The 27,987-nt window shown below is 41.6% G+C and overlaps 2 protein-coding genes and 1 pseudogene across 2 annotated transcripts; all 3 read left to right on the top strand.

The window, feature by feature from the left end:
• The window catches only part of LOC137255371 (mucin-19-like), a 194,076-nt pseudogene that overhangs the window by 104,793 nt on the left and 61,296 nt on the right, over positions 1 to 27,987 (top strand).
• On the top strand, positions 2 to 1,914 carry LOC137256385 (involucrin-like). Its single transcript, XM_067794215.1, has 3 exons — positions 2 to 70; positions 142 to 1,339; positions 1,424 to 1,914. The coding sequence occupies exons 1-3, from the start codon at positions 2 to 4 to the stop codon at positions 1,912 to 1,914; spliced, it is 1,758 nt and encodes a 585-aa protein (XP_067650316.1).
• Positions 1,911 to 11,078, top strand: LOC137256384 (mucin-22-like). The gene is made up of 2 exons (XM_067794213.1): positions 1,911 to 8,849; positions 10,719 to 11,078. The coding sequence occupies exons 1-2, from the start codon at positions 1,911 to 1,913 to the stop codon at positions 11,076 to 11,078; spliced, it is 7,299 nt and encodes a 2,432-aa protein (XP_067650314.1).

Here is a 27,987-nt window from a genome sequence, read left to right as displayed (position 1 = left end):
AATGGCACTACACCTTCAGGAACAACAACAACCAGTGAAACTACAACTTCTGGAACAACAACAACCAGTGGTACTACCACGTCTGGTACAACAACTAGTGCGAATTGTTAATATTCACCTGTGAAACTCTTTGTTATTTAGGCACAACAACCAGTGGAACGACAACCAGTGGAACTACAACCAGTGGAACAACAACAACCAGTGGAACTACGACTTCAGGAACAACAACAACCAGTAGCACCACAACATCTGGAACTCCAACGACCAGTGGTACTACAACTTCTGGAACAACAACGACGAGTGGTACTACAGCCTCAGGAACAACAACTAGTGGTACAGCCACATCTGGTACAACAACCAGTGGTACCACCACACCTGGCACAACGACCAGTGGAACCACAACTTCAGGAACAACAACAACCAGTGGACCTACAACGTCTGGTACAACATCCATTGGTACTACAACATCAGAGACAACAACAATTAGTGGTACTACGACTTCAGGAACAACAACAACCAGTGGAACTACGACTTCAGGAACAACAACAACCAGTAGCACCACAACATCTGGAACAACAACGACCACTGGTACTACAACATCTGGAACACCAACAACCAGTGGAACTACAACATCTGGTACAACATCCACTGGTACTACAACATCAGGGACAACAACAACTAGTGGTACTACGACTTCAGGAACAACAACAACCAGTGGAACTACGACTTCAGGAACAACAACAACCAGTAGCACCACAACATCTGGAACAACACCAACCAGTGGAACTACAACGTCTGGGACAACAACCACTGGTACTACAACATCTGGTACAACAACAACTAGTGGTATTACAACTTCAGGAACAACAACAACCAGTAGTACCACAACATCTGGAACAACAACGACCAGTGGTACTACCACGTCTGGTACAACAGCCACTGGTACTACAACATCTGGGAGAACAACAACTAGTGGTACTACGACTTCAGGAACAACAACAAGCAGTAGTACCACATCATCTGGAACAACAACGACCAGTGGTACTACAACACCAGGAACAACAACAACCGGTGGAACTACAACGTCTGGTACAACATCCAGTGGTACCACCACACCTGGGACAACGACCAGTGGAACTACAACTTCAGGAACAACAACAACCGGTGAAACTACAACATCTGGAACAACAACAACCAGTGGAACTACCACGTCTGGTACAACATCCACTGGTACTACAACATCTGGGACAACAACAACTAGTGGAACTACGACTTCAGGAACAACAACAACCAGTAGCACCACAACATCTGGAACAACACCAACCAGTGGTTCTACCACGCCTGGGACAGCAACCAGTGGTACTACATCTTCAGGAACAACTACTACCGGTGAAACCACAACATCATCGACAACAACAATAAGTGGAACAACGATTTCAGGAACAACAACAACCAGTGGTACTACAACATCAGGGACAACAACATCCAGTGGAACTACAACTTCAGGAACAACAACGACCAGTGGTACTACAACCTCAGGAACAACCACTAGTGGTACCACCACATTTGGTACAACAACCAGTGGTAGCACCACACCTGGGACAACGACCAGTGGCACTACAACTTCAGGAACAACAACAACCGGTGAAACTACAACATCTGGAACAACAACAACCAGTGGAACTACAACGTCTGGTACAACAACCACTGCTACTACAACATCTGGGACAACAACAACTAGTGGTAGTACGACTTCAGGAACAACAACAACCAGTAGCACCACAACATCTGGAACAAGAACGACCACTGGTACTACAACATCTGGAACACCAACAACCAGTGGAACTACAACATCTGGTACAACATCCACTGGTACCACAACATCAGGGACAACAACAACTAGTGGTACTATGACTTCAGGAACAACAACAACCAGTGGAACTACGACTTCAGGAACAACAACAACCAGTAGCACCACAACATCTGGAACAACACCAACCAGTGAAACTACAACATCTGGAACAACAACAAGCAGTGGAACTACAACGTCTGGTACAACATCCAGCGGTACCACCATACCTGGGACAACGACCAGTGGCACTACGACTTCAGGAACAACAACAACCGGTGAAACTACAACATCTGGAACAACAACAACCAGTGGAACTACCACGTCTGGTACAACAACCACTGGTACTACAACATCTGGGACAACAACAACTAGTGGTAGTACGACTTCAGGAACAACAACAACCAGTGGAACTACGACTTCAGGAAGAACAACAACCAGTAGCACCACAACATCTGGAACAACACCAACCAGTGAAACTACAACATCTGGAACAACAACAAGCAGTGGAACTACAACGTCTGGTACAACATCCAGTGGTACCACCATACCTGGGACAACGACCAGTGGCACTACAACTTCAGGAATAACAACAACCGGTGAAACTACAACATCTGGAACAACAACAACAACCAGTGGAACTACAACGTCTGGTACAACATCCACTGGTACTACAACATCTGGGACAACAACAACCAGTGGAACTACGACTTCAGGAACAACAACAACCAGTAGCACCACAACATCTGGAACAACACCAACCGGTGAAACTACAACATCTGGAACAACAACAACCAGTGGAACTACCACGTCTGGTACAACAACCACTGGTACTAAAACATCTGGGACAACAACAACTGGTGGTACTACAACATCTGGAACAACAACAACCAGTGGAACTACGACTTCAGGAACAACAACAACCAGTAGCACCACAACATCTGGAACAACACCAACCAGTGGTTCTACCACGCCTGGGACAGCAACCAGTGGTACTACATCTTCAGGAACAACTACTACCGGTGAAACCACAACATCATCGACAACAGCAATAAGTGGAACAACGATTTCAGGAACAACAACAACCAGTGGTACTACAACATCTGGGACAACAACATCCAGTGGTACTACAACCTCAGGAACAACAACGACCAGTGGTACTACAACCTCAGGAACAACAACTAGTGGTACTACCACATTTGGTACAACAACCAGTGGTAACACCACACCTGGGACAACGACCAATGGCACTACAACTTCAGGAACAACAACAACCGGTGAAACTACAACATCTGGAACAACAACAACCAGTGGAACTACAACGTCTGGTACAACATCCACTGGTACCACAACATCAGGGACAACAACAACTAGTGGTAGTACGACTTCAGGAACAACAATAACCACTAGCACCACAACATCTGGAACAACAACGACCACTGGTACTACAACATCTGGAACACCAACAACCAGTGGAACTACAACATCTGGTACAACATCCACTGGTACCACAACATCAGGGACAACAACAACTAGTGGTACTACGACTTCAGGAACAACAACAACCAGTAGCACCACAACATCTGGAACAACACCAACCAGTGAAACTACAACATCTGGAACAACAACAAGCAGTGGAACTACAACGTCTGGTACAACATCCAGTGGTACCACCATACCTGGGACAACGACCAGTGGCACTACAACATCTGGAACAACAACAACCAGTGGAACTACAACGTCTGGTACAACATCCAGTGGTACCACCATACCTGGGACAACGACCAGTGGCACTACAACTTCAGGAACAACAACAACCGGTGAAACTACAACATCTGGAACAACAACAACCAGTGGAACTACCACGTCTGGTACAACAACCACTGGTACTACAACATCTGGGACAACAACAACTAGTGGTACTACGACTTCAGGAACAACAACAACCAGTGGAACTACGACTTCAGGAACAACAACAACCAGTAGCACCACAACATCTGGAACAACAACGACCACTGGTGCTACAACATCTGGAACACCAACAACCAGTGGAACTACAACATCTGGTACAACATCCACTGGTACTACAACATCAGGGACAACAACAACTAGTGGTACTACGACTTCAGGAACAACAACAACTGGTGGAACTACGACTTCAGGAACAACAACAACCAGTAGCACCACAACATCTGGAACAACACCAACCAGTGGAACTACAACGTCTGGGACAACAACCACTGGTACTACAACATCTGGTACAACAACAACTAGTGGTATTACAACTTCAGGAACAACAACAACCAGTAGTACCACAACATCTGGAACAACAACGACCAGTGGTACTACCACGTCTGGTACAACAACAACCGGTGGAACTACAACGTCTGGTACAACATCCAGTGGTACCACCACACCTGGAACAACGACCAGTGGAACTACAACTTCAGGAACAAGAACAACCGGTGAAACTACAACATCTGGAACAACAACAACCAGTGGAACTACCACGTCTGGTACAACAACCACTGGTACTACAACATCTGGGACAACAACAACCAGTGGAACTACGACTTCAGGAACAACAACAACCAGTAGCACCACAACATCTGGAACAACACCAACCAGTGAAACTACAACATCTGGAACAACAACAAGCAGTGGAACTACAACGTCTGGTACAACATCCAGTGGTACCACCATACCTGGGACAACGACCAGTGGCACTACAACTTCAGGAATAACAACAACCAGTGAAACTACAACATCTGGAACAATAACAACCAGTGGAACTACAACGTCTGGTACAACATCCACTGGTACTACAACATCTGGGACAACAACAACAAGTGGAACTACGACTTCAGGAACAACAACAACCAGTAGCACCACAACATCTGGAACAACACCAACCGGTGAAACTACAACATCTGGAACAACAACAACCAGTGGAACTACAACGTCTGGTACAACATCCACTGGTACTACAACATCTGGGACAACAACAACCAGTGGAACTACGACTTCAGGAACAACAACAACCAGTAGCACCACAACATCTGGAACAACACCAACCGGTGAAACTACAACATCTGGAACAACAACAACCAGTGGAACTACAACGTCTGGTACAACATCCACTGGTACTACAACATCTGGGACAACAACAACCAGTGGAACTACGACTTCAGGAACAACAACAACCAGTAGCACCACAACATCTGGAACAACACCAACCGGTGAAACTACAACATCTGGAACAACAACAACCAGTGGAACTACCACGTCTGGTACAACAACCACTGGTACTAAAACATCTGGGACAACAACAACTGGTGGTACTACAACATCTGGGACAACAACAACCAGTGGAACTACGACTTCAGGAACAACAACAACCAGTAGCACCACAACATCTGGAACAACACCAACCAGTGGTTCTACCACGCCTGGGACAGCAACCAGTGGTACTACATCTTCAGGAACAACAACTACCGGTGAAACCACAACATCATCGACAACAATAAGTGGAACAACGATTTCAGGAACAACAACAACCAGTGGTACTACAACATCTGGGACAACAACATCCAGTGGTACTACAACTTCAGGAACAACAACGACCAGTGGTACTACAACCTCAGGAACAACAACTAGTGGTACTACCACATTTGGTACAACAACCAGTGGTAGCACCACACCTGGGACAACGACCAGTGGTACTACAACTTCAGGAACAACAACAACCGGTGAAACTACAACATCTGGAACAACTAGTGGTAGTACGACTTCAGGAACAACAATAACCACTAGCACCACAACATCTGGAACAACAACGACCACTGGTACTACAACATCTGGAACACCAACAACCAGTGGAACTACAACATCTGGTACAACATCCACTGGTACCACAACATCAGGGACAACAACAACTAGTGGTACTACGACTTCAGGAACAACAACAACCAGTAGCACCACAACATCTGGAACAACACCAACCAGTGAAACTACAACATCTGGAACAACAACAAGCAGTGGAACTACAACGTCTGGTACAACATCCAGTGGTACCACCATACCTGGGATAACGACCAGTGGCACTACAACATCTGGAACAACAACAACCAGTGGAACTACAACGTCTGGTACAACATCCAGTGGTACCACCATACCTGGGACAACGACCAGTGGCACTACAACTTCAGGAACAACAACAACCGGTGAAACTACAACATCTGGAACAACAACAACCAGTGGAACTACCACGTCTGGTACAACAACCACTGGTACTACAACATCTGGGACAACAACAACTAGTGGTACTACGACTTCAGGAACAACAACAACCAGTGGAACTACGACTTCAGGAGCAACAACAACCAGTAGCACCACAACATCTGGAACAACAACGACCACTGGTGCTACAACATCTGGAACACCAACAACCAGTGGAACTACAACATCTGGTACAACATCCACTGGTACTACAACATCAGGGACAACAACAACTAGTGGTACTACGACTTCAGGAACAACAACAACTGGTGGAACTACGACTTCAGGAACAACAACAACCAGTGGCACCACAACATCTGGAACAACACCAACCAGTGGAACTACAACGTCTGGGACAACAACCACTGGTACTACAACATCTGGTACAACAACAACTAGTGGTATTACAACTTCAGGAACAACAACAACCAGTAGTACCACAACATCTGGAACAACAACGACCAGTGGTACTACCACGTCTGGTACAACAACCACTGGTACTACAACATCTGGGAGAACAACAACTAGTGGTACTACAACTTCAGGAACAACAACAACCAGTAGTACCACATCATCTGGAACAACAACGACCAGTGGTACTACCACGTCTGGTACAACAACCACTGTTACTACAACATCTGGGAGAACAACAACTAGTGGTACTACAACATCAGGAACAACAACAACCGGTGGAACTACAACGTCTGGTACAACATCCAGTGGTAACACCACACCTGGAACAACGACCAGTGGAACTACAACTTCAGGAACAAGAACAACCGGTGAAACTACAACATCTGGAACAACAACAACCAGTGGAACTACCACGTCTGGTACAACATCCACTGGTACTACAACATCAGGCACAACAACAACTAGTGGTAGGACGACTTCAGGAACAACAACAACCAGTAGTACCACATCATCTGGAACAACACCAACCAGTGGTACTACAACATCTGGAACAACAACAACCAGTGGAACCATAACGTCTGGTTCAACATCCAGTGGTACCACCATACCTGGGACAACGACCAGTGGCACTACAACTTCAGGAACAACAACAACCGGTGAAACTACAACATCTGGAACAACAACAACTAGTGGATCTACAATGTCTGGTACAACAACGACCACTGGTACTACAACATCTGGAACACCAACAACCAGTGGAACTACAACATCTGGTACAACATCCAGTGGTACCACCATACCTGGGACAACGACCAGTGGAACTACAACATCTGGAACACCAACAACCAGTGGAACTACAAGATCTGGTACAACATCCACTGGTACTACAACATCAGGAACAACAACAACTAGTGGTACTTCGACTTCAGGAACAACAACAACCAGTGGAACTACGACTTCAGGAACAACAACAACCAGTAGCACCACAACATCTGGAACAACACCAACCAGTGGAACTACAACATCTGGAACAACAACAACCAGTGGAACTACAACGTCTGGTACAACAAGAACTAGTGGTATAACAACTTCAGGAACAATAACAACCAGTAGTACCACAACATCTGGAACAACAACGACCAGTGGTACAACCACGTCTGGTACAACAACCACTGGTACTACAACATCTGGGAGAACAACAACTAGTGGTACTACGACTTCAGGAACAACAACAACCAGTAGTACCACATCATCTGGAACAACAACGACCAGTGGTACTACAACATCAGGAACAACAACAACCAGTGGAACTACAACGTCTGGTACAACATCCAGTGGTACCACCACACCTGGGACAACGACCAGTGGCACTACAACTTCAGGAACAACAACAACCGGTGAAACTACAACATCTGGAACAACAACAACCAGTGGAACTACCACGTCTGGTACAACAACCACTGGTACTACAACATCTGGAACAACAACAACCAGTGGAACTACGACTTCAGGAACAACAACAACCAGTAGCACCACAACATCTGGAACAACAACAACCAGGGGTTCTACCACGACTGGGACAACAACCAGTGGCACTACACCTTCAGGAACAACTACTACCGGTGAAACCACAACATCATCGACAACAACAACCAGTGGTACTACGACTTTAGGAACTACAACAACCAGTGGTACTACAACATCACTGACAACAACATCCAGTGGTACTACAACTTCAGGAGCAACAACGACCAGTGGTACTACAACATCAGGAACAACAACTAGTGGTACTACCACATCTGGTACAACATCCAGTGGTACCACCACACCTGGGACAACGACCAGTGGCACTACAACTTCAGGAACAATAACAACCGGTGAAACTACAACATCTGGAACAACAACAACCAGTGGAACTACAACATCTGGTACAACATCCACTGGTACTACAACATCAGGGACAACAACAACTAGTGGTAGTACGACTTCAGGAACAACAACAACTGGTGGAACTACGACTTCAGGAACAACAACAACCAGTAGCACCACAACATCTGGAACAACAACAACCAGTGGTACTACAACATCAGAGACAACAACAACTAGTGGTACTACCACGTCTGGTACAACAACCACTGGTACTACAACATCAGGGACAACAACAACTAGTGGTACTACGACTTCAGGAACAACAACAACTGGTGGTACTACGACTTCAGGAAGAACAACGACCAGTGGAACTACGACTTTAGGAACAACAAGAACGAGTAGCACCACAACATCTGGAACAACAGCGACCAGTGGTAATGTAACTTCAGGAACAACAACATCTAGTGGAACGACAAGCAGCGGTGCCAAATGTGTCATAAAAGTAGTTAATAATAATGATAATAATAGAAGTACCGAAGATAAGTTCAGATCTGCACATAAGTAATTAAGGAAGAATGTATTCTCCTTGGTGTGTGTATTCTGAAGGTGGGTCCCTGTTGTTTTATACTTTATCCTTGGCCCGTTTTCTTAAACTCATCCGAAGGGAACTTAACGTTTTAGAGTGCATTCAAGCAAGTGTGATGGTGATCAACTGTCCGTAGATGGGGTGGTCATGTTGTTCAGTGCAATTAGCTTTCTGTGACAAAATACGCTGATGTGAAAGTGTTCTGCTGCTCGCCATCGACACTGAATATGAACTATTATGTTACAATACAAGCAAACATGAAACATACCTTCTTACAATTATTGTATAATATACTACAAACACTACTACTATTATTTCACCGTTCGTCACGTTTTACTTTCAGCCACTGCAACAACCAGTGGAACAACAACCAGTGGAACAACAACAAGTGGTACAACAACAAGTGGTACAACAACAAGTAGGTGTCGATTATTATATTCATGAGACCATGAGTACGAATTGAATATTATTTATTGCTCATTGTTACTCACACGTGGAGATTAAAGAAAGAATGTAAGTTGCGACGTTCATGTTCAGTGACAATAGCAACTAAAGGGCAAACTTCAGACAACGTATCGTCATACATGTGTCGACTTACCGGAAGTGAAAAAAATGCCAACACGACACTGAATGTTCCTAACCTCAGCATCTCGAAAACAGAGAGTCCGAGCAAGACTGCAGTCATTTCGATGTACTCTAGAGCATATCTCGGCTGTTAGACTGGTATATCGTACGAAACGATGTCAAATAAGTGTCACCACCTCAGCGTATAATCTGTGTCCGTGAGTGCGAGGCGTTTGCATCGACTACAACATGTGTGATGGAGCATCACCGTACACGCATAGAAAATGGCATCGAATCTGGTCCGAGAAGAAGCACGGAAGACTGCGTTTCTCCCAACGTTCACATAGACCTTTGCAATCGAACGGTCGTCAGCGAGATGTAATGACGGGGGTAGCTGGAGCCTACTTACGGATGTCTGACTTGATGGAAGTTTTAGTAAATCCGGAAATCAGTACGCTGGTCACATTTTTCTACGTCATCTTCTGATCATCAGCTGACAGAGAGGCGAGTTTCATCATGGCAATATTACACCAAACACATCTGATGTCATTGTTGACCGCCTTCATAATTTTCACGTCAGTGTCTTGCCATGGTCTTACAAAACTCGACTGAGCATCGGTAGGGTAGACATTTGCGTCAGAAAGCTTCAGAAATTCCATAGACATTCAGGGGCATGTGCTTAGGAGGGTGGTGTCTAAATGGACTGATCGGAATATGCGCCTTATGGACGTCCGTTTCTATCCACAATGTTGCTATCATTTCTAGACAATATATAACCGCATTGTATCATTGTATCAATTGAATGAAATATAGTCAAGGCTTGCAACTGATGAATTAATCTGTTTCAGTTAAGTTGGATTGTATCAATATTGCATAATTTGTATTTGCAACAACAATAACAACTAATCTATTACTACCACTACTACTACTACCATCACCACCACCACCACTACTACTACTACTACTACTACTACTACTACTACTTGACTATCTGGAAACTTCTACAAAGATAACGGGAGTAACAGCATTAAATACTCTTCTTATCGACTTGAGATTGGGAATTAGATTCTTGCTGGTCATCGTGAATAATCATCGCATGTAAACAGCACTTCCAGAACCATCAACCAGCGGAACAGTAACATTTGTACCATCAACTAGCGGAACAGCAACATTTGTACCATCAACCAGCGGAACAGTAACATTTGTACCATCAACCAGCGGCGCAGCAACATTTGTACCATCAACCAGCGGCGCAGCAACATTTGTACCATCAACCAGTGGCGCAGCAACATTTGTACCATCAACCAGCGGAACAGTAACATTTGTACCATCAACCAGCGGCGCAGCAACATTTGTACCATCAACCAGCGGAACAGCAACATTTGTACCATCAACCAGCGGAACAGCAACATTTGTACCATCAACCAGCGGCGCAGCAACATTTGTACCATCAACCAGCGGAACAGTAACATTTGTACCATCAACCAGCAACAGAAAAACCTTACAACCGTCCGCTAGTAACTCAGAAGCTATGCTTCCGGCCAAAAGCGGCTCTATACCTCTTTCTCCAACTTTTAGTAAGACATACGTTGGTTTGAGTATATCAAAACTCGCATTCTAAAAATATGCACTGGAGTGTTGCAACATACCCGGTGTGTGAAAACAATAATTATTCACAACAAAGTAACAATATAGATAGCAGCCTTTACATGACTTTAACTACTACGAGGGGCGTTCATTAAAGATTTCACCTGACTAACTTGCAGTGAATTTAGGGGAACGAAACATTCCACAGTTATTAGTCCCTCTCTACATAACATCCACCAAGACTTAGACTATTCTCCAAATGTTTTATGCAACTATTATCATGGACTAACTGACAAACGGTGACCTTCCAAAATGCCAGTCTCCACTTGACCGACAGTGTCTTTATCAATGGGTGAATGAGGTCGACCAGGAATGGGAGCATTTCCACAGATTTCAGACCACATGTAAACTGGCGATGTGTAACTAGCTGATACGACGGGGCATCCTCCCCATGGGCTGCTTTCTTTTCATCAAAGGTCTCTTTTGGTGTGCGACCTTTCAAGTACAAAATGTGATCACTGCTCGGTAGTCAGCTGGCACCATTGTCACACCTCACTTTAATACAATGCTTTGTCAAAGAAATACCTTTCATAGTTCCCTGCTGAAAATGACCACATGACCCATAGACATTATATGTCATTATTCACATGATGTTTCAACCACATGTGAAACCAGAACTGGGTCAGTGGAAATCTTTAATGAACGCCCCTAGTAAGATTACTTTTCACAGGCTCAACCGGACTACGTTGAACAAACGTGTCTCAAAATAAAAAGATGAATCGGCATGTGTGAACAACACCATAAAAATAACTGAAACTGATATATGGCATGACCAGAAATGTCAATCATGCACTTCTTCTGTGTAGCCAGTATAATGTTGATAATTCTTCATGCTCATCGATAACAATGGTTTGTCCTTCATTTTCAGGCTCTACCACCGTGTCCACCACTACTTCGGCAACCACAGGTACAATATCATGTTTACTTTATTTCACTTACTGAACTGAACTTTAACCCTGAATGCTCATGCTTCTATCCACTGTAAGTTTGAAATGCGTTTCATTGTAGCAATCACTTAGCTACATTATGTTTTCTGATTCAGTATATCTGAGCTGCCTGTGCTATTGACCTTATCATCTAATACTATCACCATTTATGTAAGGTATTGGTAATGGGATTATGTACTACATAATGATACATTTTCCCCAACAGTTTAATCATACATTTAAAAAAAAGAAAATAGAAAAAAAGCGCCACGCCATTACACAAAACAATTGCTGCTAAATATTGGTATGATTGTCATATTTCCAGGGACCTGCAAACATGAAAGTCTCACCGGAGTAGTACAAGAAAGTGGCGATTCATCATTAGTCCTCATTAGCCCCAGGGCCAATGAAATAGTTGGTGATGTGAATCTCGGTTTCACCGGAACTGCAAAGGTGTTTTCGACACTTAAAGAGAAAACTGTACGTACAAACGTCAGCAATGGTGAAGTAACATTATGGGTTTAGGCTGATGGACAAATATGTTTAGGGACCAATAGAAAGGTTAACCTGTCGTGCAATGCCGAATGTAATACTACGTTATGTTAGCAAACTTATGAATACTATTCTGTAAAATGTCACTCTGGTTGATTGTTTTGCTCATGACCCCTGGGTACAACCGACAACCGAATTCACGTTGAAGATTTTCATTGAGGCAAATGTTCACGGAGCTTATAGTTGGTATGGACCGACAATGGCCATGGAATCCGAGGTGGAAGCTAGAAGACTGACCACAGGCCCAATCGTTGAAATTATACAGACCCGTTTTAATTCCATCAATGGGAACCCCGAAGTTATTAAACCATGACTTAAATATTGACAGCTGTGCACTACAAACAGGTTGTGAGGACAGCCAGAAACGATGCAAGTCGATCACATCAACAATCAAGATAACCTAAACCACAGTATATTGTTAAAAAATATGACCGTCACTGCATATGGCAGAGGACTTCCCACATGTATAATACTACAAACCGTCTCTTTTCAGAACCCATCCCAAACCTCTACACTGGATGTGACAGAGGAAATGAAGGATGAATTTTCTCTGTTGGTTCGTGGGAATGTGCAAGGCTCATTTGAAATAACCGAAACAGGTAGAGGTCAATGGTATTGATATGTATGTGATGTAGATTGGTATGGGGCACACCAAATGATAGTTTAGGATCGATGCATGGGAATATGATTAATAATAAGGTTCCACCGACATATACATGTATGAAGATATATCACATATCACATCTCCTGGATTTTTCATAAAATCGTGGCGATGCTTCGACCTGTTGAACTTGGATAAGAGATGTATTGATTGAAAATGGGTTCTTTCTGGTTAGCTTCTAAGGAGATACGACATATACCAAGTCACATATCATTAGGAACTGTAACGTAATTCTGTGTAGCATGGGGTATTTTAAGGAAGTATTTACCGTAGAAGTAACATATGACTGGACACAACTGGATGTATGGATGATTATGGTAAGGACCAAAATGTTTAAGTTACATCACAAGAGTGACTGCAAAAATACAAAATACATTTAAAAGATATATGAATAGCTAGGGTTGTATTATATTGTAATATTGATATAAATCCTCCAGAACGGATTAGTGATGCTGAGATGTTCATCTGTTGCAGTTGGCGGTTCACCTGTACCTTTCACTGTCGAAATCACCACAAGCGAGATTACATTGGTCACTGTGAAGAATGCTGATCCATCCAAACAGTTGACAATTAATGATCCCGAAGACTCTATCAGTGTGGAGATTGTAAAGTCACTTGGTGATTTCGATGTGAGTTATGGCAAATATTTCTTCAGGGTTGCCTTATGTTTTTAATTAAATATTTAGTCTCATACACACAATGCAGAAGTGACCAATGGTTAGAGTTGACATCATGAGTTTTATGCCAGGTTGGTCACACCATTAAATCAAATCAAAATAGCTTCCTTCTTTGAGAACCACACTCTATCTTATCTATCTATAAGTGACTATATGTCCTTCTTCAATGTCTGTCACATAGGTGATACTGTTTCCGAAATTACCACAACAAAACATCGCCAGGAAAAGTAGGAATTAGATTTACACATGACATAAACGTCAATGACTAGTGAACATGTCAACTCTTTTGCATAAATCCCTATTTTGTACTAAGCACTTATATTATTTAAATAGAGATATTCACGTCTTAGTTAATTGTTTCTTTATATTACAGGCTTCAACCCCGATTACAATCAACCAAGCGACAGCAAGTATCTTGGCGCTTTTTAAAGTAAAAGATGCAGCTTTACAGACTGCCGTAAACTCTGGTTCCATCAGTTACTGCGGCGAGGAAACAACAGGTAAACTTGAGATATCCTGAATTCTTTCATCAGTATCATATTGCAAACAGAATAGAGGATAAGATCCTCAACACCCATAATTTATCAAGTACCCATTTTTATCAATATGCTCCCTTAACTGTTAATATGTTAATTCCAGTGGCAAGTGGCACTTACTATAGATAAGTTCTAAACTGGAAATCATGGTCCAGTAATTACTCTCTGAACACTGATTGCAGTTTTTAATGCGACTAGAAAAGGGGCATTAATCTTCCTCCAAATACCCAAACAGTAGGAAAAATGAAGTAGGACATGAAAAACGAGAAGCATTTTCTCAGGTCTTTATTATATTTGTATGCATAAAACAGGCAATTGATATCAGTTACGGCTTAAGAATGTTAGCAAAGTTGGGCTTTATCCAACAAGGATAAGATTGACGATGAAAGTTGAGCACCAACTAATACATCAATTAAACAAATGTCAGAAACCACCACCAGCGGCACAACAACAACGTCTGGAACAACAACCAGTGGTACAACTACAACATCTGGAACAACAACCAGTGGTACAACAACAACGTCTGGAACAACAACCAGTGGTACAACAACGTCTGGAACAACAACCAGTGGTACAACAACAACGTCTGGAACGACAACAACCAGTGGTACAACAACAACGTCTGGAACGACAACAACCAGTGGTACAACAACAACGTCTGGAACGACAACAACCAGTGGTACAACAACAACGTCCGGAACAACAACCAGTGGTACAACAACAACGTCTGGAACAACAACCAGTGGTACTACAACAACGTCTGGAACGACAACAACCAGTGGTACTACAACAACGTCTGGAACAACAACCAGTGGTACAACAACATCTGGAACAACAACCAGTGGTACAACTACATCTGGAACAACAACCAGTGGTACGACAACAACGTCTGGAACAACAACCAGTGGTACTACAACAACGTCTGGAACAACAACCAGTGGTACAACAACATCTGGAACAACCACCAGTGGTACAACTACATCTGGAACAACAACCAGTGGTACGACAACAACGTCTGGAACAACCACCAGTGGTACTACAACAACGTCTGGAACAACAACCAGTGGTACAACAACATCTGGAACAACAACCAGTGGTACAACAACATCTGGAACAACAACCAGTGGTACGACAACTACGTCTGGAACAACAACCTCTGGTACAACTACGTCTGGAACAACAACTAGTGGTACGACAACGACATCTGGAACAACAACCAGTGGTACAACAACAACCTCTGGAACAACAACCAGTGGTACAACAACTACGTCTGGAACAACAACCAGTGGTACAACAACAACGTCTGGAACGACAACTAGTGGTACAACAACAACGTCTGGAACAACAACTAGTGGTACAACAACAACGTCTGGAACGACGACAACCAGTGGTACAACAACATCTGGAACAACAACCAGTGGTACAACAACAACATCTGGAACAACAACCAGTGGTACTACAACTACGTCTGGAACAACAACCTCTGGCACAACTACATCTGGAACAACAACTAGTGGTACGACAACGACATCTGGAACAACCACCAGTGGTACAACAACAACATCTGGAACAACCACCAGTGGTACAACAACTACGTCTGGAACAACAACCAGTGGTACAACAACAACGTCTGGAACAACAACCAGTGGTACAACTACAACATCTGGAACAACAACCAGTGGTACAACAACAACGTCTGGAACGACAACTAGTGGTACAACAACAACGTCTGGAACAACAACCAGTGGTACAACAACTACGTCTGGAACGACAACAACCAGTGGTACAACAACATCTGGAACAACAACCAGTGGTACAACAACAACATCTGGAACAACAACCAGTGGTACTACAACTACGTCTGGAACAACAACCTCTGGTACAACTACATCTGGAACAACAACTAGTGGTACGACAACGACATCTGGAACAACCACCAGTGGTACAACAACTACATCTGGAACAACCACCAGTGGTACAACAACTACGTCTGGAACAACAACCAGTGGTACAACAGCAACGTCTGGAACAACAACCAGTGGTACTACAACTACGTCTGGAACAACCACAACCAGTGGTACAACAACTACGTCTGGAACAACAACCAGTGGTACAACAACAACATCTGGAACAACAACCAGTGGTACTACAACTACATCTGGAACAACAACCAGTGGTACAACAACATCTGGAACAACAACCAGTGGTACAACAACAACGTCTGGAACAACAACCAGTGGTACAACAACAACGTCTGGAACAACAACCAGTGGTACAACAACAACGTCTGGAACAACAACTAGTGGTACAACAACAACGTCTGGAACAACAACCAGTGGTACTACAACAACGTCTGGAACGACAACAACCAGTGGTACAACAACAACGTCTGGAACAACAACCAGTGGTACGACAACAACGTCTGGAACAACAACCAGTGGTACAACAACATCTGGAACAACAACCAGTGGTACAACTACATCTGGAACAACAACCAGTGGTACGACAACAACGTCTGGAACAACAACCAGTGGTAAGACAACAAAATGCGATAATGACATGTTCTTGCTTAAAACCGATGATCTGCAGTTTTTGTTTAACCTGACGTAATATACAAACGCCTCGTACAATGAAAACATTCGTATGAATAATTAAGTGTTAGAGATGTAATTAAGAGAGAATGTCATTTTTTTAAAATAATGAATAACACTTTCCCAGCAACAACCAGCGCAACTACATCGGGAACAACGACCAGTGCTACAACTTCAGCAACAACCAGTGGAACAACTTCGGGAACTACAACCAGTGCTACAACCAGCGGTATTACAATTACCTGCATTCGTATCACAAAACAATAGGAATTAGTGTAGGAATTAGTGGTGTCTAGTTAACAAGAAAATGATAATGAAACAAATATTAAATGTGCACCGTTATGTGTTAACCTGCTCATAATCATAATATAGGTCTCTCCTAGGATGGTGACGATGATTGCATGATGGCATTTGTTGTTGACATTTTCCTGTCGTAAATGTTAATTCAGTGTTTGTTTCTATTTCAGGCACCACCACGGGTACTGTGCCGCAAGTATTAACCATGCATGTTAAAGCCAAACATAAAAACTAATAAAGGACTGCTATAAAATACATTAAATATTCACTGAAATGATCGTTTAAGTGAGAGATGCATTATGCATAAATAATTGTATGCATTGTATACATACAGTACAGTTAGAATGCTTACATCAACATTGCATTGCATTATTTCTTATACCTTTCCAGGGACAACTTCAACATCAACGTCAACTACTACCACGGGTAAGATGCTACAACCAGTGTTGAAAGGACATTACAAATAACTTCAAGAATGTGGTCCTGTTCACAGAACATAAAATTCTCAATTGTATTTAAAAGAATCTGATGTTGGATAATCAGAGTGTGGTGGCTATACCTAAATAGTATATCTTTTTCTAGTAAGTGATGATGGTGAAATGTTACAGTGCAACCGCTCTCAAGATTAGCCATGACTTCTTGGCAGCACTATTAAAGCACTATTAAAATTGACATCCACTTACTAAAGCCGAATAAAGAAAGTATGAACTGCCAGAACCGGCCGACAAGGGTCTACCCTTTGTCGACACAGAGTCGTCCAAATGCAAGCAACACCAACACTTGTGATTACAAATAATGTTTCAAGTTTAACAAACATAACCTTTCTAAGAGTGTATTTCTGGTGTTGAATATACACTTATAGCTCAAAACACAAACTCTCAGATTAGACCCGAGGCTAGCTATGTACATGTCCTACACTCTGGCTGAATATTGTCTGATTGTAGAAGTATATGTCCGGGGCCCTTTTCTTGTAAGGACTTTTTCTTTCACATTTGTTTCAACAGAGGGTAAAGGTCTTTTCGGAACAACGGAAGCCACAACAACGACTACCAAAGCCACAACGAGACCACACTTTACAGGTATTTACAGTAATGAAGCCCTAGCCAGTTGATTAGCTTTAAAACATGGAAAGGACTTTACTCGCCTGTTGCTCTAAGTTTTTTACACGCAACTGAAACATTGCCTCCCCTAACCACTTTTTGGAAAATATCACGTAAATGATTTTGCAGCGAAGAGAAGAGCATATGCCAAAACGGATGAGTGAAAACTACACAATTCAAATTTGCAAGTCCTTACCCAGTCACCTTCCCTAAAAATGTCTCATAGAAGTAAGCGTTCATGTCTGCTATTCAAAAACTTGACAAAAGGTCAGAGTGATGTTTCTTTTGTCGTTCAGTATATTGATGCATAATGCTTTGATGATCAGTTCTTTAAGGTTCGAAATGTTCTTGTTGAAATTTATTACCGGTACGCTTCCTTCTCTTTTTGCAGTGGAAACGACGACCACTTCAGGTAATTCAGAGTTTTTCCTTACACAAAGGCCGTATCACCACCAAGATACGAACGTTTAGTTTGGGATAACCTAAAATTATTTCAGTATCGGGTAGATAACATTGCATTGGTTCTGAGTGAGGTTTTGCACTGTCAGTCACATAGGATGATAACGAAGTGAATGGATGAGTTCATAAATGTACGTAAAACCCTTGTAAGTTTACAAATAAAATTGTCCAGATCCCTTAGGTATGCGTCATGTACTATGGCGATTTAGAATCCTTCAACCGTCTCGAATTCTCTTCCAGGAACTACATCATCTACGACAGCGGGTGAGTCAGAATGTGGCTTGAACTTTGATTGTATTTGCTGTAACTCGGATCTTGAAATTTATTCACCCATGACAGTATATCATGTCAGCTAGTGACTAATGCAATATCTTGCGGTATGGATATCTGCTTGACAGTAATATGTTATGTTTTTTTTGTTTTTTCTTATTTATTATTTAGTGTTATTCCAGAAATATGCCGATTAGCTACAAAGCCTCGTGTTTTTCTTTCAAAGTTTGTGAAAAGAAGAACGTGCCCGTAGATGACATTTCCGTGACCGCTAACGACTTACCACAGTCGGGAGTTGCATTCCAAATCAGTCCCGGTGTTACTGGCAACGTTCTGTTGAACATCAGAATCAACACAAAAACAGGGACAAATGCAGAACTTTTCTCATTGACAATAACCGGTGATGAAATGGAAAAGGCAGCATTGCAAGTGTCGAATGATGATGGATCAACCGAAATTATCAAGGTTAGTGTATAAGTACTTCTTCAATACTACAATTACTGCTGCGACTGCTACAACCACTACTTCTCATTATCCTAAGCCATCCTCTAGTCCACCGTGCATATACAGCTGACCCTCATTATCTTCACCTTAATCGTAGTGCCGAAACGATTTTAATTATCTACGTAACAAAATTCGCTTTTAGGAAGTTCCATTCACTGGAGACAGAGCCGTTTTGAGTATACCGGACGGACTTGAACTAGTATCATCAAAAACGCTGCAGGCGAAGATAACGCCGAAAGCTGGAGCTACAGCGGTCAATATAAAGAACATAGAACCTGAGGGATGTTATGAGGCACCAGGTAAAACATATATTTGCCGCGATTTTTCATATTTAACAATGAAAAGCATCAAGAGGGCCAATGATATTCCACCATGCAAAATGATAGTAAAAAAAACCCAAGTAAACCTAAATAAAGACTACTGTATATGAAACCAACAGGCTGTGCATTTAGGCATAGGTCTCAGTTATACTAAAGCTCGTTAAATATTTGATCTAGCTCTGACTGTCCACATTCATATCTAAATATGATTGTCTTGTAATTAAGAGACAGAACAATTGTAATTGTGGAAAAACATTGGATTGTGTATTTAACTGGATAATTTCCAGATGTAACTGAAAAATCAGAAATAGAATAAGGCAATGAGTCTAAATGTTGGTTTTGAACAATTTCATTTTCACTCTTTAAGTTTTATTATTTATTCTTCAACATTTCTGATATCTGGACCATTCAGCTTCTCCTTCCCCATGCCCCTCCTGCCATCACCACCACACACACACACACACACACACACACACACACACGCACGCACGCACGCACGCACACACACACACACACGCACTGTCGTGTACATATTAGGAATCTCTACGTAAAAGATGACAAAAATGTTTATTTCAGAAACAACGGCCACAACCACATCTGGAACAACCACATCCGGTACAACTACATCCGGTACAACCACTTCCGGCACAACCACATCCTCAACGGGTAAAAAATCATGTCTCTTATATATGTTTACACTTTTGCCTCAATTCTCTTTGTTAATGGCTAAAAACAAACATAAGTACATTCTCAACTCGAATGTACACACTGCAATATCGCTGATATGATTTGTGTACTTCTCGTTCTCTGATGTGCTTGGTTGGTCAGATTTGGGGCTTTTCAATAAAAGACCTGTGAACTAATTTCACGAACACTTCCATAAGATGTTATGATCCTTGTTGTATAACATCATTACAGGAACAACTCCATGTGACAAGCTTGATCTGATGAACGCAAGTGAGAATCCATCACCGGCACCAACATCATCCCCAGTCGGTAACACAGACAACCCTCTGTCGCAAATACCTTTGGATGAGTCACCCTTTGTTGACTCAGTGAAGGTCACATCTAAAACGATCTTCACTTCGGTGCTTCCTAAGGAAACCACAAATCCTAGGGTATGTCTGTGGAGAGTATGTGCTGAATGAGAAAACAACGTTCCCTGTCAAACCTTCGACTGATAAGATAAGCTATTCGGATCTGAATAAACCCCCCTGAACTGAATGATAATTTATATACTTTGCTGGCGAGTTGGCGTAAACTATTGGCTTGAAGAATGTATGACCTCAAAGAAGATTTGTTTTTAACCGTTTGATTGTAGTTAAATAATGTTCAAATGAAGGTAATAAAGCATTTGATTGAACTTTGTAGGAGACTGAGTTCCCTGTCAAACCTTCGACTGATACGATTATCTTGGTAACTGACGAGAAACCTGAGGGCTTCAGTGTCAATGGATCACCAGTTGATACCTCTAGCAGTACCCCAGGTACCGTTGATGGCAAACCAGTTTTCCTCACTACTGTGCCAGTTACACCAAGTTCAAATCCAGTGACAGTAACCACTCCAGCTGGGAAAAACAAACCTGAAGTCTTCGAAGAACTTGATGGCACTGAAGATCCACAAAATCCATCTCTTTTTGAAGTAAGTATTTCTTCACGGTTCAGGTGATTCCCAGTTCTTTCAATGGCTCTCTCTTGAAAGGCAGTTTTTTTCTTAAATTCATTAACCGATATGTTCGACGTCTATAGTCCTGAGTGTATAAATTATCATTTGCATTGTATATATTGATGCATAAAGTGATTATGTGAAAGTTACACATTGCCTTTTTTTATGTTCAGGTTCCCGTCAATGGCAAAGTATCAGACATCCTTGTGCCAGCAACTAGCTCGGTATCTGAACTTGTCATATGCCAGCACGAGACAACAGGTAAGGCTGTCCATTATATTTTGTGTTTAAGGATACTTGTAATCTATAAATTCATATTTGTAGACGGAATGGAATCATCAGTCTTATTTAAAGGAATCCTTTTAGCCGGAGGCAATACTTCGAGGTGCTCCAAAGAAGTCACACAGAAGGATTACATTTCAAATTTCTTAAGAAACGTCCAGTGACATGGCTTTGAGTGTACTCTTAGACACTAAACTGGCGTTATGGCCATTTGTTTGTTGTATAGGCTGAACAGACATTTATGGTTTGCGATGAAACTAAAAAAAGTGTGAGATGTCAACGAGCGTGCAGTGCATTATCTTATGTGGATAGAATACAGAATTTGTTAGGATATATATAATACAATTATTTCCATTAGGAACGACTACAAGTGGAACAACAACAACCAGCGCAACAACAACCACATCTGGTACAACCACGTCTGGTACAACCACGTCCGGCACAACTACGTCCGGAACAACCACATCCGGTACAACCAGATCCACAACCTTTAAAAGAAATCATGTCACTAACATGTGTTATGGTTCAATCATAAATTGTGTATTGTATGTCAGTTAACAATACTTGTATTCTAAATTATTAACCGACCTCGACACTTATGCTTCATTTTCTCAATGTTAACGACTAACAAGAAAAATAATTATATTTTCATTTCGATTGTGCACTGTTGTCATGATTTTATGTATATGCATTTGTCATGGACCAAAATTCTGTACTAAGCAGTTCGAATCGGATTTGCACTGTTGCGATATCGATGATATAATTATATGCATATGCACTTGTCATATCCTGGTGTGCCGTCCTTTTTCCTTTGTAAAATGAAGACCTGCAAACTGATTTCACAAATACATCCATAAGATGTTATAACCCTTGTTTTATGACATCATTACAGGAACAACTCCATGTGACAAGCTTGATCTAATGAACGCAAGTGAGAATCCATCACCGGCACCAACATCATCCCCAGTCGGTAACACAGACAACCCTCTGTCGCAAATACCTTTGGATGAGTCACCCTTTGTTGACTCAGTAAAGGTCACATCTAAAACGATCTTCACTTCGGTGCCTCCAAAGGAAACCACAAATCCTAGGGTATGTCTTTAGAGAACATGTGCTGAATGAGAAAACAACGTTCCCTGTCAAACCTTCGACTGATATGATAACCTATTCGGATCTGAATAAACCCTCCTGAACTGAATGATAATCTATATACTTTGCTGGCGAATTGGCGTAAACTATTGGCTTGAAGAATGTATGACCTCAAAGAAGATTTGTTTTTAACTGTTTGATTGTAGTGAAATAATGTTCAAATGAAGGTAATAAAGCATTTGATTGAACTTTGTAGGAGACTGAGTTCCCTGTCAAACCTTCGACTGATACGATTATCTTGGTAACTGACGAGAAACCTGAGGGCTTCAGTGTCAATGGATCACCAGTTGATACCTCTAGCAGTACCCCAGGTACCGTTGATGGCAAACCAGTTTTCCTCACTACTGTGCCAGTTACACCAAGTTCAAATCCAGTGACAGTAACCACTCCAGCTGGGAAAAACAAACCTGAAGTCTTCGAAGAACTTGATGGCACTGAAGATCCACAAAATCCATCTCTTTTTGAAGTAAGTATTTCTTCAAGGTTTAGAGGCTACATATATGAATAAGTGATTCACAGTTCTATCAGCAGCTTTCTTTTGAAATGCCAGTTCATCGCTTCCATCGCCATTATGTTCGACGTCTATAGTCCTGAGTGTATAAACTATCATTTGCATTGTCTATATTGATGCATAAAGTAATTGTGTGAAAGGTGCACATTGCCTTTTTTCATGTTCAGATTCTCATCAATGGTCCTGTATCAGACATCCTTGTGCCAGCAACTAGCTCGGTATCTGAACTTGTCATATGCCAGCACGAGACAACAGGTGAGGCCGTCTATTGAAGGACACTTGTAATCTATGAATTCATATTTGTAGACGGAATGGAATCACGAATCAGATTTGAGCGAAACCATTTTTGGGAGAGCATTAATTCGAGGTGCTCCAAAGAAGTCACTCAGAAGGATTACATTTCAAATTTCTTAAGAAACTTCTAATGGCATGGCTTTGAGTGTATACTTAGACATTAAACTGTTGTTATGGCCGTTTGTTGTATAGGCTGAAAAGACTTTTACGGTTTGTGATGAAACTAAAAAAGTATCAATTGTCGACAAATATACAACGTATTATCATACCTTGATGGAATACAGGATCTGTTAGGGTATATATAATAGAATTATTTCCATTAGGAACGACTACAAGTGGAACAACAACAACCAGTGCAACAACAACCACATCTGGTACAACCACGTCCGGCACAACTACGTCCGGAACAACCACATCCGGTACAACCAGATCCACAACCTTTAAAAAAATCATGTCACTAACATGTGTTATGGTTCAATCATAAATTGTTTATTGTATGTCGTCAATTTGTAATACTTTTATTCTAAAATACTTATTGACCTCGACACTTTTGCCCCAGTCTCCCTTTCTTAATGACTAAAGAAAAATAATTATATTTTCAATTCGATTGTCCACTGTTGTCATGATTTTATGTATATCCACTTGTCATAGACCGAAGTACTATACTAAGCAGTTCGAATCGGATATACACTGTTGGGATATCGATGATATTATTATATGCATATGTACTTGTCATATCCTGGTGTGCTCTAGTACTTATATTTTGGGTTTTTTTCTTTGCAAAATCAAGACCTGGAACTTGCTTTAACAAATACTACCAGAAAATGTTATGACCCTTGTTTTATGACAACATTACAGGAACTACCCCATGTGACAAGCTTGATCTGATGAACGCAAGTGAGAACCCATCACCGGCACCAACATCATCCCCAGTCGGTAACACAGACAACCCTCTGTCGCAAATACCTTTGGATGAGTCACCCTTTGTTGACTCAGTGAAGGTCACATCTAAAACGATCTTCACTTCGGTGCCTCCTAAGGAAACCACAAATCCTAGGGTATGTCTGTGGAGAGTATGTGCTGAATGAGAAAACAATGTTCCCTGTCAAACCTTCGACTGATAAGATAACCTTTTCGGATCTGAATAAACCCTCCTGAACTGAATGATAATTTATACACTATGTTGGCGAGCAGTTTAATAAACTTGGCGTGAAAATATTGGATTGAAGATAGGATGACATCAAAGAAGATTTGTACTATTTACCGTTTGCTTGTAGTTTGCAAAGAAGATTTGTTGTTACCCATTTGATTGTGGTGAAAGAATTTTCAAGTGAAGGTAATAAAGCATTTGTTTTAACTTTGTAGGAGACTGAGTTCCCTGTCAAACCTTCGACTGATACGATTATCTTGGTAACTGACGAGAAACCTGAGGGCTTCAGTGTCAATGGATCACCAGTTGATACCTCTAGCAGTACGCCAGGCACTGTTGATGGCAAACCAGTTTTCCTCACTACTGTGCCAGTTACACCAAGTCCAAATCCAGTGACAGTAACCACTCCAGCTGGAAAAGACAAACCCGAAGTCTTCGAAGAACTTGATGGCACTGAAGATCCACAAAATCCATCTGTTTTTGAAGTAAGTTTTTCCTTCAAGGTTTAGAGGCCACATATATGAAAAAGTCATTGTCAGCTCTTTCAATGACTTTCTTTTGAAATGCCCATTTTCGCTTTTATTGCTTAGCAGGTTATGTCCACAGTCTTGAGTGTATAAACTATCATTTGCATTGTATATATTGATGCATAAAGTGATTGTGTGAAAGTTGCACATCGCCTTTTTTCATGTTCAGATTTCCATCAATGGTCCTGTATCAGACATCCTTGTGCCAGCAACTAGCTCGGTATCTGAACTTGTCATATGCCAGCACGAGACAACAGGTAAGGCTGTCCATTGAAGGACACTTGTAGTCTACGAATTCTTATTTGTGGACCGAATGGAGTCACCAATCTGATTTGAGCGAATCCTTTTTTAGGGGAGCATTAATTCGAGGCGCTCAAAATAAGTCACTGAGAAAGAGTACATTTCAAATTTCAAAACATTTCGTAACATGCTTTTGAGTGCACACCTAGATACTGAACTAGCTTTATGTTGTGGGTTTTTTTTTGTTATTATACAAGGCTGAAAAGACTGTTACGGTTTGTGATGAAACTCAAAAGTGTCAGTTACCGACAATTGTCAAGTATCTTATGCTACACTTATAAAATACGGACTTAGTAACAGCATATATAATTCAAATATATGTGAATATCAGACGCCTTCAGATAAAGATGTTGGTAATATATATGCAACATTATTACATGTATTTCATGTAAACACTGGAATATGCAAAACTATTCATTAAATACAGCAATTATTATAAGTTTACATCTTACCATATTTTCCAGTTCATATTATGGTGTTTTTTGTTCTTTTTTACAAAAAGTACTCTTTGAAGCTACGAGTTTATTCAGGACACACGGGTATCAAGTTTTATGATATTGGGTAAACAGGTACAACGACAAGTGGAACAACTACTACCAGCGGCACAACAACAACGAGTGGAACAACCACAACAAGTGGAACAACCACAACAAGTGGAACAACAACAACAAGTGGAACAACCACAACAAGTGGAACAACAACAAGTGGAACAACAACAACAAGTGGAACAACAGGTAAGTTTTCTTATTATTGATAAATTTAAGGTATTAGTATAAAGCTTGTGGACTGCTAAGAAGAAAAAACGCTCTGACATGAGTTATCAAAGAGATTCTACACCCGCGCTCCAAATGTGGATGTGTGTGTGTTTATGTGTGTGTGTTAGTAAACAACTTTGTTTTCAAAATGACGACACAAATATGTTTGTCGTGCCAGTCCTTTCCTACTCTTTGAGGAGCAGTTGACAAGGCAATACACCCAGTGTCTTTACTGCCTGAACCCATCACCTTCAGTCCTCTCGTAATCGTTTATGAGTGCACTGAATTCAGGTAGGAGTGGTTTGATGAAGGCGCAGGCTGTTCATCATAGATTTTTATTTGTACTTTTGTATATACCTATTTATCCGATGATCCTCTGATGGCGCTTGTCAAGACTCATGATGAAAGCAAGGAACTTTATTTCAAATGTGCCAAGGTTGTAGAAGAAGCACGTCTGGCTGGGATTTAGCCAAGTGAAGTCCTTTAGAAAGTCTGCTCAGTGTCGGTCATTTGTGGAGATGCTTTCTGAGAAACCACTGCATCATGTTTACATGCAGTTTGTGGAACAGAACAGCAATCCAACCCATTTTTTGCCTGGTCTTGAAAAGCCCGCAACTCCCCACTGTTCTCGGTGACCTTGGTTTGGTACCTCCTCATCTCTTGGCGTAGATCAGGAGAGTGCCCGTGTTGTCCACCGGGAACAAAGCGCTTTTGAAACTCTGTAATGCTGGAGGCTGCAATTTTGTGAGTGTGGAAGTGAGTTTGACAAGGCAGCGCATCTCGAGAAAAGTTCCATTCGCTTTCTGGGCTGCGTGTAGAGGGGGCATGGGTGCTTAAGCTGATGGTGAATTTTACCAGCATGACTATTTTAAATCTGTAAAGCTTAATACTAATAATTCAGCCGTCCAGAAAGGTGACCAGTCACTTCCACCTTGTAACCGCTAATGTGCCATTTTACGTCAAAATGTAAATATAAAATGTAAGGCATGTAATGAATTTAACAAGACTATCCAGACATTGGCAGTGGATGTCAGTCGTTATTATAAGCACAGTATCTGATTGTCAGGTATGACTCAGTCCTTTTCATTCATTCTACGCAATGGTTGTGTTTTTGGACTGAACGGTTAATCCATGACGTGACCCAGAAAGGACAAAGTCTTGATAAGCCTAAACAGACCCACAGTCCTTGTATCAACATTATGAGGTTTTGATGTATTTGGAAGGGGTGCATATTGCCTTTTTCAGTTTCGTGGG

This window comes from Haliotis asinina, chromosome 11 (assembly GCF_037392515.1).
Source record: "Haliotis asinina isolate JCU_RB_2024 chromosome 11, JCU_Hal_asi_v2, whole genome shotgun sequence".
Classification (NCBI taxonomy): Eukaryota; Metazoa; Mollusca; class Gastropoda; order Lepetellida; family Haliotidae; genus Haliotis; species Haliotis asinina.
The sequence above is the reverse complement of the archived record's forward strand: the minus strand, read 5'-3'. Positions and strand labels throughout refer to the sequence as shown.

Excerpts from the sequence above, each read along its gene's own strand:
- LOC137256385 (XM_067794215.1), top strand. The coding sequence starts at position 2 with ATGGCACTACACCTTCAGGAACAACAACAACCAGTGAAACTACAACTT. Across the intron at positions 71-141 it reads TGGAACAACAACAACCAGTG|GCACAACAACCAGTGGAACG; the intron begins GTACTACCACGT and ends TTTGTTATTTAG. Across the intron at positions 1,340-1,423 it reads CCAACCAGTGGTTCTACCAC|TGGAACAACGATTTCAGGAA; the intron begins GCCTGGGACAGC and ends AACAACAATAAG.
- LOC137256384 (XM_067794213.1), top strand. The coding sequence starts at position 1,911 with ATGACTTCAGGAACAACAACAACCAGTGGAACTACGACTTCAGGAACA. Across the intron at positions 8,850-10,718 it reads CAACAGCGACCAGTGGTAAT|CGGAACAGCAACATTTGTAC; the intron begins GTAACTTCAGGA and ends ACCATCAACTAG.